Source organism: Amphiura filiformis, chromosome 6 (genome assembly GCF_039555335.1).
Source record: "Amphiura filiformis chromosome 6, Afil_fr2py, whole genome shotgun sequence".
Taxonomy (NCBI): domain Eukaryota; kingdom Metazoa; phylum Echinodermata; class Ophiuroidea; order Amphilepidida; family Amphiuridae; genus Amphiura; species Amphiura filiformis.
Genome location: NC_092633.1, coordinates 12,026,723 through 12,040,135, shown reverse-complemented (window position 1 = coordinate 12,040,135; position 13,413 = coordinate 12,026,723). Strand labels below are relative to the sequence as shown.

The window sequence follows — 13,413 nt, the reverse complement described above, 5'->3', positions numbered from 1 at the left end:
GAGAACATGGACCTTTTCGAGCATCATTATTTCTGAATTATATGTCAAAAGTATACAGAACTATACATTTTTGGAAAGGAAATGAGTCAAGGAATCCCATGGTGATGTCAGATTTGTTCAAAAATCTTGAGTTTTTGAAAAAATCACAAAAATTCACTTTTTACCCCAATTTTTTGTGACAACTTAGAAAAAAAATCCGTTCGAGTAAAAAAAAAATCAGTTAGCTTTTCATAAAGAAGAGACATGAACTGAGGGTAGGTTTTTTTTTAATTTTATTGAAATTTGTCTCTTTTTTTTTGAAATATTGAAAAAACATGTAAAAAAAAGCAATTTTGTCACTCTATTAAGCTAAAAATTGCACAGAATGGTGTATATTTTTGTTTAAAACAAATATTTTGAAAAAATGAGAAAACCTTCCCTAGGCTTTGATGTACACTAAACGATAGTGCAAAAAGTTTACCTTTTGCTTGCATATTTTTCGAGTCAAATTCGGGCGTGAACGAATGTGTCTTCCATTACTCTGGCCTTAACCTGGTCATAGGTGCTATGTAGCAATAGGTCTTTAATTTGTTTCATCTTGAGTTTGGTATTGACATACTGGGACCAGCATATTTTGCTTGTCACAGTATCGAATGGCACAAGCTAACCTAATCCCTCAGAGTGTACATAGGCACACATACAAGGGCTGATTGTTGGCATGCATGCTTGTTATAGTCTGTATATCTACCTCGAGTCACCGGCACTAGCTTTGAAGTTCAGCGTGTGCTGCGTTGGCTTAGGGTGGTTCCTTGTGTGTACATATGCAGCACTTTGATCGTGCACATAAATGTACACGCACCAAAGTAACGCTAAGCTAACGCAAACACGCTGAACTTCAAAGCTAGTGCTGGTAACTCTAGGTAGATATATAGACTATAGTGGCAAAACCTTGTAGAAGCAAGTTCTGACTGATGTCACTATACCAAATTCCAGATGAAACAAAATGTAGGATACCTCTCCTGCTATGGCAGCCAACCATTAAGTTGAGATTTATGGTTAACCCAACGAGTTCATTAACTCTCTCCACAAGGGTGTCAACTGCAGACGACAATTTTTTTTTCTTCAAAAATATCCGAGTTGTACATTTTCATGACCATATTTGGAGTCAGCATGAAAAATACATTGAAATGAGAACAAACAAGCCTAGTATTGGCTCCGAGGCTCTTGAGATAGCTCTTGATATTTGGAGAAAATATCCCAAAACTTTTTTAAGTAATTTTTACTGGCGAGCACGCAGAGCATAATGATCACAGGTTGCTCCCATTGAAGTATACCCATACTCCCCTCCCTTCTCTCTTGGTTGCCAGCATCTCACCATGTCCACTTTGCTTGCAATATCTTTGTGAGGGCAAACTCTTTCATGTAATATTGTTTGTAGTTCTTTACACTTAAACACGTAACTACATGACAGAAAGTGGTTCTGGTGATCCTGATTTACCACCGTCGTTAAAGAATGGATCATCTCCCTCCAAGCTGGCAGAATCTGTCTCTTTTGGGCTTCGTGGAGTCTTCTTTTTCTTTTTCTTCTTGGTTGGTTTTATCATAGCAGGTAATGCTGGATTGGCACCACCTTCACCTATAATACAAAAACACTAATTGTTAAGAGATGTACAAGCAAAACAACAGATTGGGGCTATTCCATTTGAAATCTGTCCCAACCCTGTGGAAGATTAAGAAAAGTCTTCCACAGAGGGAGTCAGTGTTGGAAATAGCTGGTATCGTGTAGCAAAATGCAACACAATTTTATCAATTTGCTACACAATTTTAGAGTTGAGTAGCATTTTTATGCCATAGACTTGCACACTGAAGTATGTGAATGTACCAAGAGAAAAGTAATGAAAGCAAAATTTTGCTACGCATAAACAATGCTTAATTCCAACACTGGAGGGAGTACATTTTCCAAATGGATTTGGCTAAGGCCAAAAAAAAAAAAAAATGTTTGCTTGCCCTCGAATGGATTTTAAAAATTGGGTCGGTCGGTTGGGAAAAGGTTTTTTTTTTTTTTTTTTCCTTTCCGTTTCCCAGAAACAGACATGGCGAATACCGAATGCAATTAATGGTTCAAGCATTTCCGTAGCAGCAACATCACGCCATGGTCCAGCATCTGTGCTCGCCACTTGCACCTTAAACAATTGTAGCTCTTCTACATGTAGGCCTACGTTTAATGAAGTGTACAATTCTCCTACATGTAGTGTTTTATGCTTTTCAAAACTATCATATTAATCAGCGTGTTCGGTCCCTTGCTTCACCTGTACAGCTAGCGCTACTCGTGTTGTGTCCGCCATGTTTAAAGTGAAATCATATTTATACCGAGCGATGTGTGCTCTTAATAAAAGTAGCCTCAACAAACATGTTGAAAAAAATAGTGCAATGTTACTTCCTAGTCGATACGAACAAATATCATGAATCTAAATATTTATAAACAAGAAATGAATATCTGGTACAACTGTTTTCAAATTTTATCTACTTTTACCATATTTTAACATCTGCTATATTGTATCCATTCTTGCACGATATGCACGGTTATATTTTGCCTGTAAATAAACTCATCCCTAGATCGCCGTCCGAAATGTGCAGGTGGATAGCAAATTGTATTAGAGCTTAGGCGCTGAGGTGGTATCTGAAATTGCGGAACCCGACAGTTAGGTACAGCCGGACACGTAAACATGCAGGATATGGTATTTTACAGCGTTTCTTTTAAATCATCGTTTTTCAGGCGAAAAATACATGCCATTTTTGGGAAAATCGCATAAAAAAAAAAAAAACTTTTTCAAAAAAAAAAAAAGTTCTACGGTCGGGACTGCCGAGACGGTCGGTCGGACGAGGGCAAGCAAACAACTTTTTTTTTTTGGCCTAAGGGTATTTATTTTGAAAGTCATACTCCCTCTGTATATGGCTTTAGCTTTATCTTCCACAACTAGAGCGAGTATTTCAAATAAAAATTACCCAATTTCCTACCAATACTCCCTCTGATAATATGCCTACTAAATCTTTCACAGGGGGAGTGTGGAATTCAAATAGAACAGCCCATTGAATGAAGCCGACTTACAGAAAACTAGAAAAGCATGGAGATAGCATCCACCCCATAACATCACTTTGTACATTTAAATCATCCCATATAAATGTCAGTTTATACATACGTTGTACGTACATACACAAAACCCCACAATGTAGCTCTGGTAAGTATGTAGGTGTGTGTAAGTAGAGGTGGTGCGTTAGCGTTTGCCGGAAAACAAGGACACACAACATTTCACATTCAAACCGTGCAGCTCTCTGCAATATAATGGGGGACTGTCCTCTGTTCAAGGAGGAGCATAGGAGGACCATAATCAACATTTTTAACCCCTCCCTAACAAAACTAGGACATCATTGAACTGTTGGGTTGTTTTCTTAGGGAAATTAGTCAACAATGACTGTCACATTATCTGAACCATTCTATTGGGCTATTCCTGTTGAAATCCATACACCCCCTATGGAAGACATGATCTTAATATTCTACACAGGGAGTGTGAATTTCAAATGCAGTTACCTGAATGGGTGACTCCATTTGAAATCAACACTCCCTGTGTGAGAGATCAAGGTTGTGTCTTCAATAGTGGGGTGTATTGATTTCAACTGGAATAGCTTATTGCATAAATATTTAGTTAGCTTACCCATATGACCTCCTAAAGGTGGTAGTGCTGACCCCCTGACCCCTGGACCTCCAAGAGGGGGTAGATCCCCCAGAGATGACCTAGGTGATGATACAGACTCTGAAGGTGATGTAGGTTCTTCACTACCATATGGAGGAGGAACTGTAGGAGGAGGAGGCTGATGAGTGTCAATAGGTGAAGGCACTGGTTTAGATTCCGGCATTCGGATAGGTTCTGGGCCATTTTGATTGGTATCTGTCCTGTGTTTCGATGACTCTGGTCTGGGGATGGAGAGAGTATTATTTTAACAAAATATAAGTTATTGGTAGGTACATATTTTCTATTTACCCTTCACATTGATGAAGGGTTAGTTAGTTCTTATAAACGGCACATTCCTGCCATTGATGGGGTGAACATCAATATTATTAAGAATGGTCTACATGTATATTCTCGTCCTTACATGTGCCCAACAGGCATATTGACCAACCAACTTTCTGTTGGCAACTACTACCTTTCTGGCCCTTTCCTCCATATTAAGGGCTGGGGTATGAACGTTTGGACAGTATTTATTTTGGGACATCAGAGCACATCAGACATATCGAATTGCATTCTGAATACGAAGAATGTCATTCTGATATCAAATAATTTTGATTTTTGAAATTCGCAATTTAATACACATTTTATGGCAAATCATTAAAAATTGATATTTTTGTTATTTAACAGTACTTGAAGTAAACTTTATAAATCTGATGATTTATACTTAATGTGTATGTATGTGGGATGAAAAGCCGACGATCAATTGAAAATTTTGACCTTTCGTATTGAAGATATTGATTTTTTCCCAAAAAGACCTTTTTTAAAAAAAAGTTTTGGGAAAAAATCAATATCTTCAATATGAAAGGTCAAAATTTTCAATTGACCGTCGGCTTTTCCTCCTGCTACATACACTTTAAGAATATATCATTAGATTTATATAATTTACTCGAGGACTGTTATATATCAAAATTTGAAAAATATCAAATTTTATAATTTGTCATAAAATTTGTATTATATTGTGATTTTCAAAAATGAAAATTATTTGATATCAGAAAGACATGCTTCGTATTCAGAATGCAATTCGATAGGGTCCGAGGTGCTCTCATGTCCCACAAAAATACTGTCAAAAGCATAATAACGCTCATTTTAGATCCCTTAAACATGTTTGTTTATTTTTATTTGTATTAAACTGTTTTTGATGTCTTTTGCGGTTTATTATAATGATTTTTTATGGAAATAAATATGACTACAATTTTTAAGCCATTGTCGGGGTTGATACTACTTGATACAGACCTTCTAGATGGTGTACTTGCTGTCTCTTGGTCAAAGAAATCTCTAGAACTTGATTGTGGGGCCATCTTTCTAGTCTTTGTTGGAGATGATCTTTCCTCTGGAATTATCAATAAAAAAAGGTACAAATTACGATAATTTACCAATACTAGTGAAGTCAAAAAGTGTGGAATTAGAAATACCACATCAATTTACGTTGCCATTTTAGTGATAAAGGATAACACACTTATTGGCAAACACTTATTACATATTTTGTTTCAAAAGTGAATGACTGTGCAGCTTGGATGACTAAAAATAGGCCAAAAATGTGAAAAATATCTCACTTCCGGTTCAATTTCCAGGCTGAAATTCAAAAAAGTCGCACACATGTCACCTTGTATTGTCAAGATTTATCAGTAAATGTGGGATAAAATATTTTAACACAAAAAAAATATGATTTCCTTAGTTCTTTAAATAACAATTCTTCTATATTGAATTTGCACATATTTTGCGCAATTATGAGGTTTAAAAAAAAATGCAATGGACATCAAAGACGCAAAAAAAAGGAATAGATGTCAAAAACACAATTTTGAATGAATAATGCGCTCTGGCAAATGTCCTATTCTTACGTTAACTGGACAGCTTCAGCACACAGCTTCTGTACTTACCCAATTTTTGTCCATCCACTACTAGCCTGGCTCCTTTAGCAAGCCTCTCACACATCTGAGCTATATGTTTCTTGAGTTTAGTTGGGTCAGTAGTCATGGTAAGAGGTGACGGATTGACTGCTTGATCTTTGGCTGATTTGGCTAGGCATGTCCTAAGAAGTTGACTGATGGAGGCATCAACACTCTCCTCCCAACCCTGCAATGAATATGTCAAAATACAATAAGTTAAAATGTAGGTGAACTGATTCTTTTATGATATGAAGTTCCTTCAAATTTATATCAAATATTATCCCTGCCATGCATCCACATAAAACAAATAAGAACATTTTCACATTAAAAAAAAATAATGTTGAAGCAAATTTGTAACTTCCAATAGGCATTATATGAAAGCATAAAAGTCGCAAGTTGGTAGTTTCGAGACCCCTGGCTGCTTAACAGATCTTTGTTTGACACACACCTGTACATGCCAGTAGTATGTCCTTTGTAAATGGGGCACATCATGCACATTACACTCATTCTGTGACAGCAGGTCACATTGTGTTTCATGATTTCTTCAGAGAGGATTAGGATGTCATATGTGGAACTTTACAACACAAAATAGCACAAGCCAGCATGACCTTCATCCACACTGCAGTCCATGTCTGGAATAGACAGACAGTGTACTTGGTGCGATCAGTCCTTCAAGAGCCAGGTGCATCACCAACTTTCAGGATCTTTAAGTAGCTGAGGGTTCTGTACCACTTTCCTGAGCTGTTGTGAACCACTGATTTGCCCATGAGAACTACTAATAGTGCTCTTTTGACTATATCTATGCTTGACCCGGTTATACCTTATGGCTTTTGTTCACTCTAGCATATTATTTTAAAAAATAAAAGCAGCAAACTAACCTGCTCTCCATCTATTTGTACATGAGGTGAGAGGCCATTTTCTAGCACCTTGAATTCACTATCAGTCAGATTATACATGAGTCTCAGCATTGTGTTCAGTATACTTGTTGCACAGCTTAGACCTAATGAGCACCGCACAAGAGCTTTACGCCCTTCCTCCAAACCATCTGCTAACTTCAGGATCTATTTCAAAAGAAAACAATCAATGTGTGGTGATCCGCATCGTTATTAACATACAAACAGCAGTGTATGAAATTCAGCGAAAACCCAATTAGACAGCAGAACACACAAAGTTCAAATGGATTTAGTACCGTAACCAACTCAATTTAAAATGCACCCTTCCTCTATGGAAGATCTAGGTTGAATCTTTCTCAGAGGGTGTATGAAATTAAAATGGAACTGCCTAATGTATTTATTACATTTGAAATTCATACTCCCTCTGTGGAAGATATTTTCAAAATCTACTATGATTTTAAATGAAATAGCCCATTTTTATCTCTTTTCATGGTAAAATGCTTTTGAAAGTAGGCACAAATGCCAGTTAGAAAAGTTTGCACAGGGCACTACTTATAGAAGGGCATTAATTAGATTCATTATTTTGTCATCGTAGGAGCGCCACATGACTGCTAGTAATAGATAGATACTTACTTGTCTATATGTCCCATCCAACAGTGTATCAAGATTAGCCAGTGGTGCAGGTGTCTTGTCCTTAAATCTTGTTAGTAATCGTCTCTGAATTGCACGGAACTGTTTGGCCCTCTGGTCCAACAGACTCTTGTATCGTTCACCATTTAATCTCAGCTGTGAAAAAGAAGTTAGATCAACTAGTAAATGCCATGATCATTAAAAGGTGTACCAAGACCAAAGAGTATATCATTTTTACATATTTTCAAATTCTGTCATTTTGAATTGAACAAAATTACAATTAGTTTTTCAAATAATTCAAAGCTTCGCATATGGATTTTAAAAAAAATGTTTTAAGCGATTTTCTTGTTATCTTCTTCATATACAACTCCTAACTGTTATCCTCATTATACAATATCTTAAACAAGGATGTGTGTGTGTGTCATGGAAACATGGGACATGCCTGTGTCAAGTAGAGCATCAATTTCCTAAATGACACACAGAAGAGCATAGCCTAGTGGTTCAAGTTTCTCACAGTCAGTTTTGAAAAGAGTAGGGTGTTTAGCCCTGACTGTCCCAATCTATGTACAGACATGATAAAGGAAGTGAACCGATTCTGATTTCCACCATAACAAACAGGGCTTTAAGACTAGGTAAAAAGTGCTATACAGATCAAAATATGTATGTATGACAAGACCTTCAACTATTTCCCTATTTTAAAAACTTATATTTGATTACTTCATTTAATTCAACCTTTAATGCTGACACAACCATGTTTTACCTCCTGTGTCAAATGTAATGAAATGCACAAAATGACACCCCATAATATTAAAGTTGTCATGCAAAACACACAAAGATTCTCACCTCAACATGTGTATCTATAAGTTCAAAGTACTCTTGTAAAGGTAGCTGGCCAGTATATGACACTTCAAAGTCTTTAACTCCTACATTGCGTTGATATATACACACACGTTCAAGGAATTCCTTCAGCACTAACCACATGCCTTCAAATACATCACACTGTAATCTGTAGCGCTCTGTATAAAAAAGAAACAATGAAACTTTTTTCACTAAGGAAAGCAGGTGCAAATGCAAAAGAAAGCAGGTCTTCTGGTTACTGCAAGGTGTGAATATATTGGGCATCAACCATTCTCAACAGAATCAAATGCCCGGGGGGGCACTCACATTTCCCAACTATACGGGTATGTGCCGCGGCGACGACCCCCTTTTTCAGAGCCGCTAGCCGTTCCTTAGACCCTCTGAATTCATTGATTGCCCGCTCTGAAGCCCGAAATTTTTCTACCCGTTCCCTAGACCCTCAGATCATCGATTTCCGCTCTCATTGGCATCTTGACAGGCGTGTTTTCTCTCCTACTATTTCAAGCCCAAAAGCTACTTTTGCGAGCCCAAAAACGTCAAAGGGAATTTTCCATAAATTTCTTCCCCATTGAAACACATTGTATTAGGAATAAGGTGAACTTTGGGCGGGATTTTGGGCTCCTTTAGTAGTGGCAAAACTGGTTTGTTGTTATAAACAGCACTGCACTGCGGCCGCGATGCCGATGCCTTCAGCTGATGAACATTTTGCTAGAAATAAATGATTTTGAGATCTCTTTTGGGAATAAAATTGCCAAATATGAGGAAAAGTACCTCAAATAATTGTGTGCACATCCTTGCAGCTGGCCATAACAGTGAATTAAAAGGTAATTTACGATCTACTGGTCTAGTGGAATGGTGTCAAATTCTGCACACTTCACTCAATCATCTCATGCAGTTCAATGTAGTCAAAATGTTTTTCTTTTCGGCACTGAAAAAAATATTCCTGTGGGTTTGTTTTTATGGTGGGCTTTTTAAATGCTGCTAGCTGCTGCTATAATTATCAGTAGGCTAATAGCATAGATTGTAGGCCTGCAGGGTCTAGTAATTTTGATTGAATGCTGTTTTGTTTTGCTGAGATTTTCATCGTAATAGGCCAAACCAGACCTATTTTGCATTAAATTTAATGGTTTTCCTGATTTAATAACTTAATGCACAATTCAAAGTGAAATCGATTCCTTCAAAAATCTGGCAAAAACGCAACAAAATTGAACCCTGGTTTGGCCTGCATGGTTTAGTTGCGAGATTTTTCAGATTTTGGCAGCTGATGATGAGCGCTGATCAGTTCCCAAGACCCCCCTTTTTGCCGGTCAAACAGTTCTCAAGACCCCCCTTTTTGACCGACCGATCAGTTCCCTAGACCCCCCTTTTTGACCTGCCGATCAGTTCCTTAGACCTCAAGTTCGAAACTGGCGGTGGCACACCCCTACCAAAAAAAAAAGTTGAGTGCCCCCCCCGGGATCAAATGGTGTCAGAGAGTGTGAGTACCATATTATACAAGTGCTCCCTATAAACATGTTCAACACAGTTGAGTAGTAATCATTCATGATTGGAATTAAATCTTCATTTTAATCTTTTTAGTGTATGTGTATGGTAGTACACTATGTGTAGTAAGCAACATAAAATGCTTGGCTCATGTAACACAATAGAGTACCGAAGTGTGATGTCATAAAATTATCTTTTTGCATTTCAGCATTTTCATGACCATATTTCAGTAGAACATGATGAAAAACATCCACAGTCCAAATTTGGTGGGAATCGGATCAGGAGAGCCCGAGATATGGCTGCATGATACCTAATTAGCCCCATTGAAATCAGTGCCATATTGGCCTGGTTCTAACTGTTTGGAACCAGGCCAATTCCCCACCAAATTTGACTGTGGATGTTTTTCATCATGCTCCACCGATACATGGTATTCAAAACGCTGAAATGCAAAAAAGGTTTTCTGTGACGTCATCACTTCGGTACTCTAGGAGTTTAGAATAGTTTATCTTACTGTAAATAGGCTAATGTTGTATGTGTGTGTGTGTGTATGTATGTGGTTTATGTAAAATGCTCCGTCAGTTTCGATCCAAATGTCGCCAAATTCATACGGGAGATCGAGGAATATACGGGAAATTGCCTGGACTTTATTTGGTTGAAATCGGTCAAGAATTGGCTGCCAAAACAGTGAAAATATGGGTAAAAACAGGGTTTTTGTTATGAAAAGCGGCAGCTGGCATACAGCAGCGTCAGCGTCAGCGTGCGTAATCGCGCACTACGCCAATGCGCTGCGTAAAAGGCGCAGAGCCTAGCGACTTGCGAGCCAGAGACCAGTGGACATGATAATATTATAGAAAGAAGGAAAAATAAATAGAAAATAAAGGACAAAAAGGTACATGGACGGGTCACGGGATTATGATAACGGATGAACACGTCCGCATGTACACGCTATGAGAGGACGTAATAAATACGGGGACAAAATGTGTGTTGTATAAACAACATGAAGCGGTACCGAGGTACTATAAAGAAAAATGAAATGAAAATGACCAAAGAGGTACGAGTAATAGGCCAACGGTACATGGAAACGGAAAATGACAAGCTAAGCAGCAAAAAAAATTTTAAATGGGAACAAAATAGCCCTATGTAGAAGAAACTGAAAAGAAAGGAAAAAGGGAAATGTAAGAAGAGACAGATTTATATAAATAAAATGTACCTTTTCAATGATTCTACCTGTTCAGTAAATTCTTCCTGTTATAGTGAACGCTCGACTCACATTTACTCATCTAGCGGGGACCCGCGCGAAGCGTGGGTATCCCGCTAGTACATATAAATGCTATAGTAGTATACAAATATTAACTGTCTATGAGTGTGATGGTTAAAATATAATCACAAAGTGAAAGATAGGTTGTTCCATTTCAAGAACCAGAACAGAGAGTGGAAAGGAACAATACATCTTTCACCAAGTGATTATACTTCGACCATTAACCAAATTTAAGACAGTTAAAATTTGTTTTATATCGCTCATACATAATTTCCATTTCTTAAAAATTCTATTTTAGAATATGCATTTTTTCATCAACAGAACACCATGTTTTGTCATGACATGCTTCACATTTTGGGGTCCATCCCATAACTACATTGGCAAGTCTAAGAATCAGCGCATGGCCTGGCGGACACATACTACGGCACAGTTCTGTGAAACTATCACGCAGAGTGGCTGATGGTAAAAATGATTAATGGTAATCAACCAATGAACTGTCTAGAATTTATGTATGAGTGATATAATAGTGTTTAACACACAAAGACACACATCTCAACATAGGACTGGACTAACTCTAGCATTAAACTATAACTCCAGCAAAAAATTATTTTTGCAGTCTCTTTCTTAATGACTTGACTGTTACTGAATAGATTTAGAATAGGAATTTTAAGAGGAAATATTCTGTACTTACGAGAAGTCTTCGATGCTAATATTGTGACTTTAGGTCCCCCAATGATTTGCAGTCCTATAGCATTACCAGCACCTCCTGCATTTGGTCCAAGTAAATCTACGAAAAAGTATTTGTAAAATTGATCAAAAAGGATATTGATTTGTAGTTACAAAACTGTACTGAACTGTTTTGTAGTTGGGTTGAATCAGTAGCAGCAGTTATTAAACTGGTCTCAAAAAGAAACTTTTAATTTTTCACAAGGTCATATCTTAAAACCCTGTCCATAAAAATGATTCAAAATTGCACACAGGATTACTTTAATACTCTACAAACAGTTGTCCAACTGACAATACAAACAGTTGTCCAACTGACAAAACAGCAAAATGCACTGACATGGAACAACTTCCTGGTTAAAACTATAGTTGTTTGGGGCACAATATGTTTGTGTGAATGCAATGGATCGGAGAAAAGCCTACAGGGCATCACCCCCTAAAAAAAGTTGAAAATTATGATGAAATAATCATTTGTTAAACAAATATTTTCTATCAAAAAAATCTGCAAAACCTGAATCCAGAGAAAAACTTGAAATCCATAAAAAAATGGAAAACTTACATCCCTGTATTTCAATTGATTACGTTCACATGATCAAACTTGGTAAGTTTTGTTACTTCACACTTGCTAAATGGGATGCAGTGAACAAATCTTTTCAGAGCCACCAAAACTTTAACATTACCATAGCAGACAGACGTGATCTGCTTGTTCCCAGTGACCAACTCTTTTCATAGTCATCAGTAGGCAAGGACGGTCTACATGTTTCATTCTTAGGTACTTTGTCCTGAAGAAGTCAGCTCTGCTCCTAATGAAAGTTTGACAGTTCCTAACTTGTCCAACTGTGATCTCGCTAAAAAAACTCCACAATCTCATTTAGCATACCTACCTGGGAATATATCATTGAGATTAACAGCATTTTTATTGCTATCAACAGTGATCTTGTGTGTAGCTGTCTTCACAGGAGCACATGCTTTCACAACCAGTTTAACAGGTAGTCTGGAACTAGTTTGGACCACTCTGGGTGAACCTGCGATTTAAAAATAAATATTTATAGAGTATACTTGGGTGTGTGTCGTGAAAATATGCGATACTCAAGACATGTTGGTGTCATGCATAGTAAATTAAACTACACACGTTTATGGGTTAAGCTTAAGGCAAGTGGGATGATAGAATGTAGCCATTTAGCCATTTAAGGGGGTTCGAAACGATGTTTCTGGAAAACAGAAACTGAATTTAGAACCATTTGAATAGATTGAATAAGTTAAGCTAAATACACTGAGCAAAATAGTTTTTGTTTGAAGGAAATCGGACAAACGGTTTTTGAGATATTGCTGTTGAAAGATTCTTTGTATTCTATTGTTTTTGCCAATATATTGATGAAGTTAATGAGGAAAATTGGCAAAATGTGCTCATGAATATTCATATTTGCCAATATTATACCAATATCTTATGAATAAACCTTCATACTACTTTTATTTTATATGATTTTGACATGACACTTTGCCAATGTGTTTCTATGGCCTAAAACATTAACATGTGATTTTCCCGCCCATCTAATTTGCATATTTGCATAATTAATTAGCATTATACTTAAGGCTAATTAATTATGCAAATATGCAAATTAGATGGGCGGAAAATCACATGTTAAAGGTTTAGGTCATAGAGACACATTGGCAAAGTTTCAGGTCAAAATTTAAAGGTAAAAGTAGTATGAAGGTTTATTCATAAAATATTGGGAACATATTGGCAAAAATTAATATTAATGAGCACATTTTGCCAATTTTCCTCATTAACTTTATCAATATATTGGCAAAAACAATAGAATACAAAGAATATCTTTCAACAGCAATATCTCAAAAACCGTTTGTCCGATTTGGCTCAAATTTTAGAATTAAGATTATTTTGCATATCTCTCTGT

The 13,413-nt window shown here is 36.9% G+C and overlaps 1 protein-coding gene across 2 annotated transcripts in view; it reads right to left on the bottom strand.

Annotated features, from left to right (window-relative positions):
• Nucleotides 1-325: 325 nt before the first annotated feature.
• Nucleotides 326-13,413, bottom strand: part of LOC140154976 (protein PTHB1-like) — a 28,289-nt gene continuing 15,201 nt past the window's right edge. For both annotated transcript variants that reach the window (XM_072177636.1, XM_072177637.1), the window contains 9 exons: nt 12,382-12,522; nt 11,466-11,561; nt 8,020-8,192; nt 7,180-7,332; nt 6,532-6,714; nt 5,645-5,840; nt 5,001-5,097; nt 3,693-3,952; nt 326-1,615 (listed from right to left, as the gene is read on the bottom strand). In XM_072177636.1, coding sequence (XP_072033737.1) covers nt 1,440-1,615; nt 3,693-3,952; nt 5,001-5,097; nt 5,645-5,840; nt 6,532-6,714; nt 7,180-7,332; nt 8,020-8,192; nt 11,466-11,561; nt 12,382-12,522 — 1,475 coding nt within the window. In that variant the 3' untranslated portion in view covers nt 326-1,439. The remainder of the gene's footprint in view (nt 1,616-3,692; nt 3,953-5,000; nt 5,098-5,644; nt 5,841-6,531; nt 6,715-7,179; nt 7,333-8,019; nt 8,193-11,465; nt 11,562-12,381; nt 12,523-13,413) is intronic.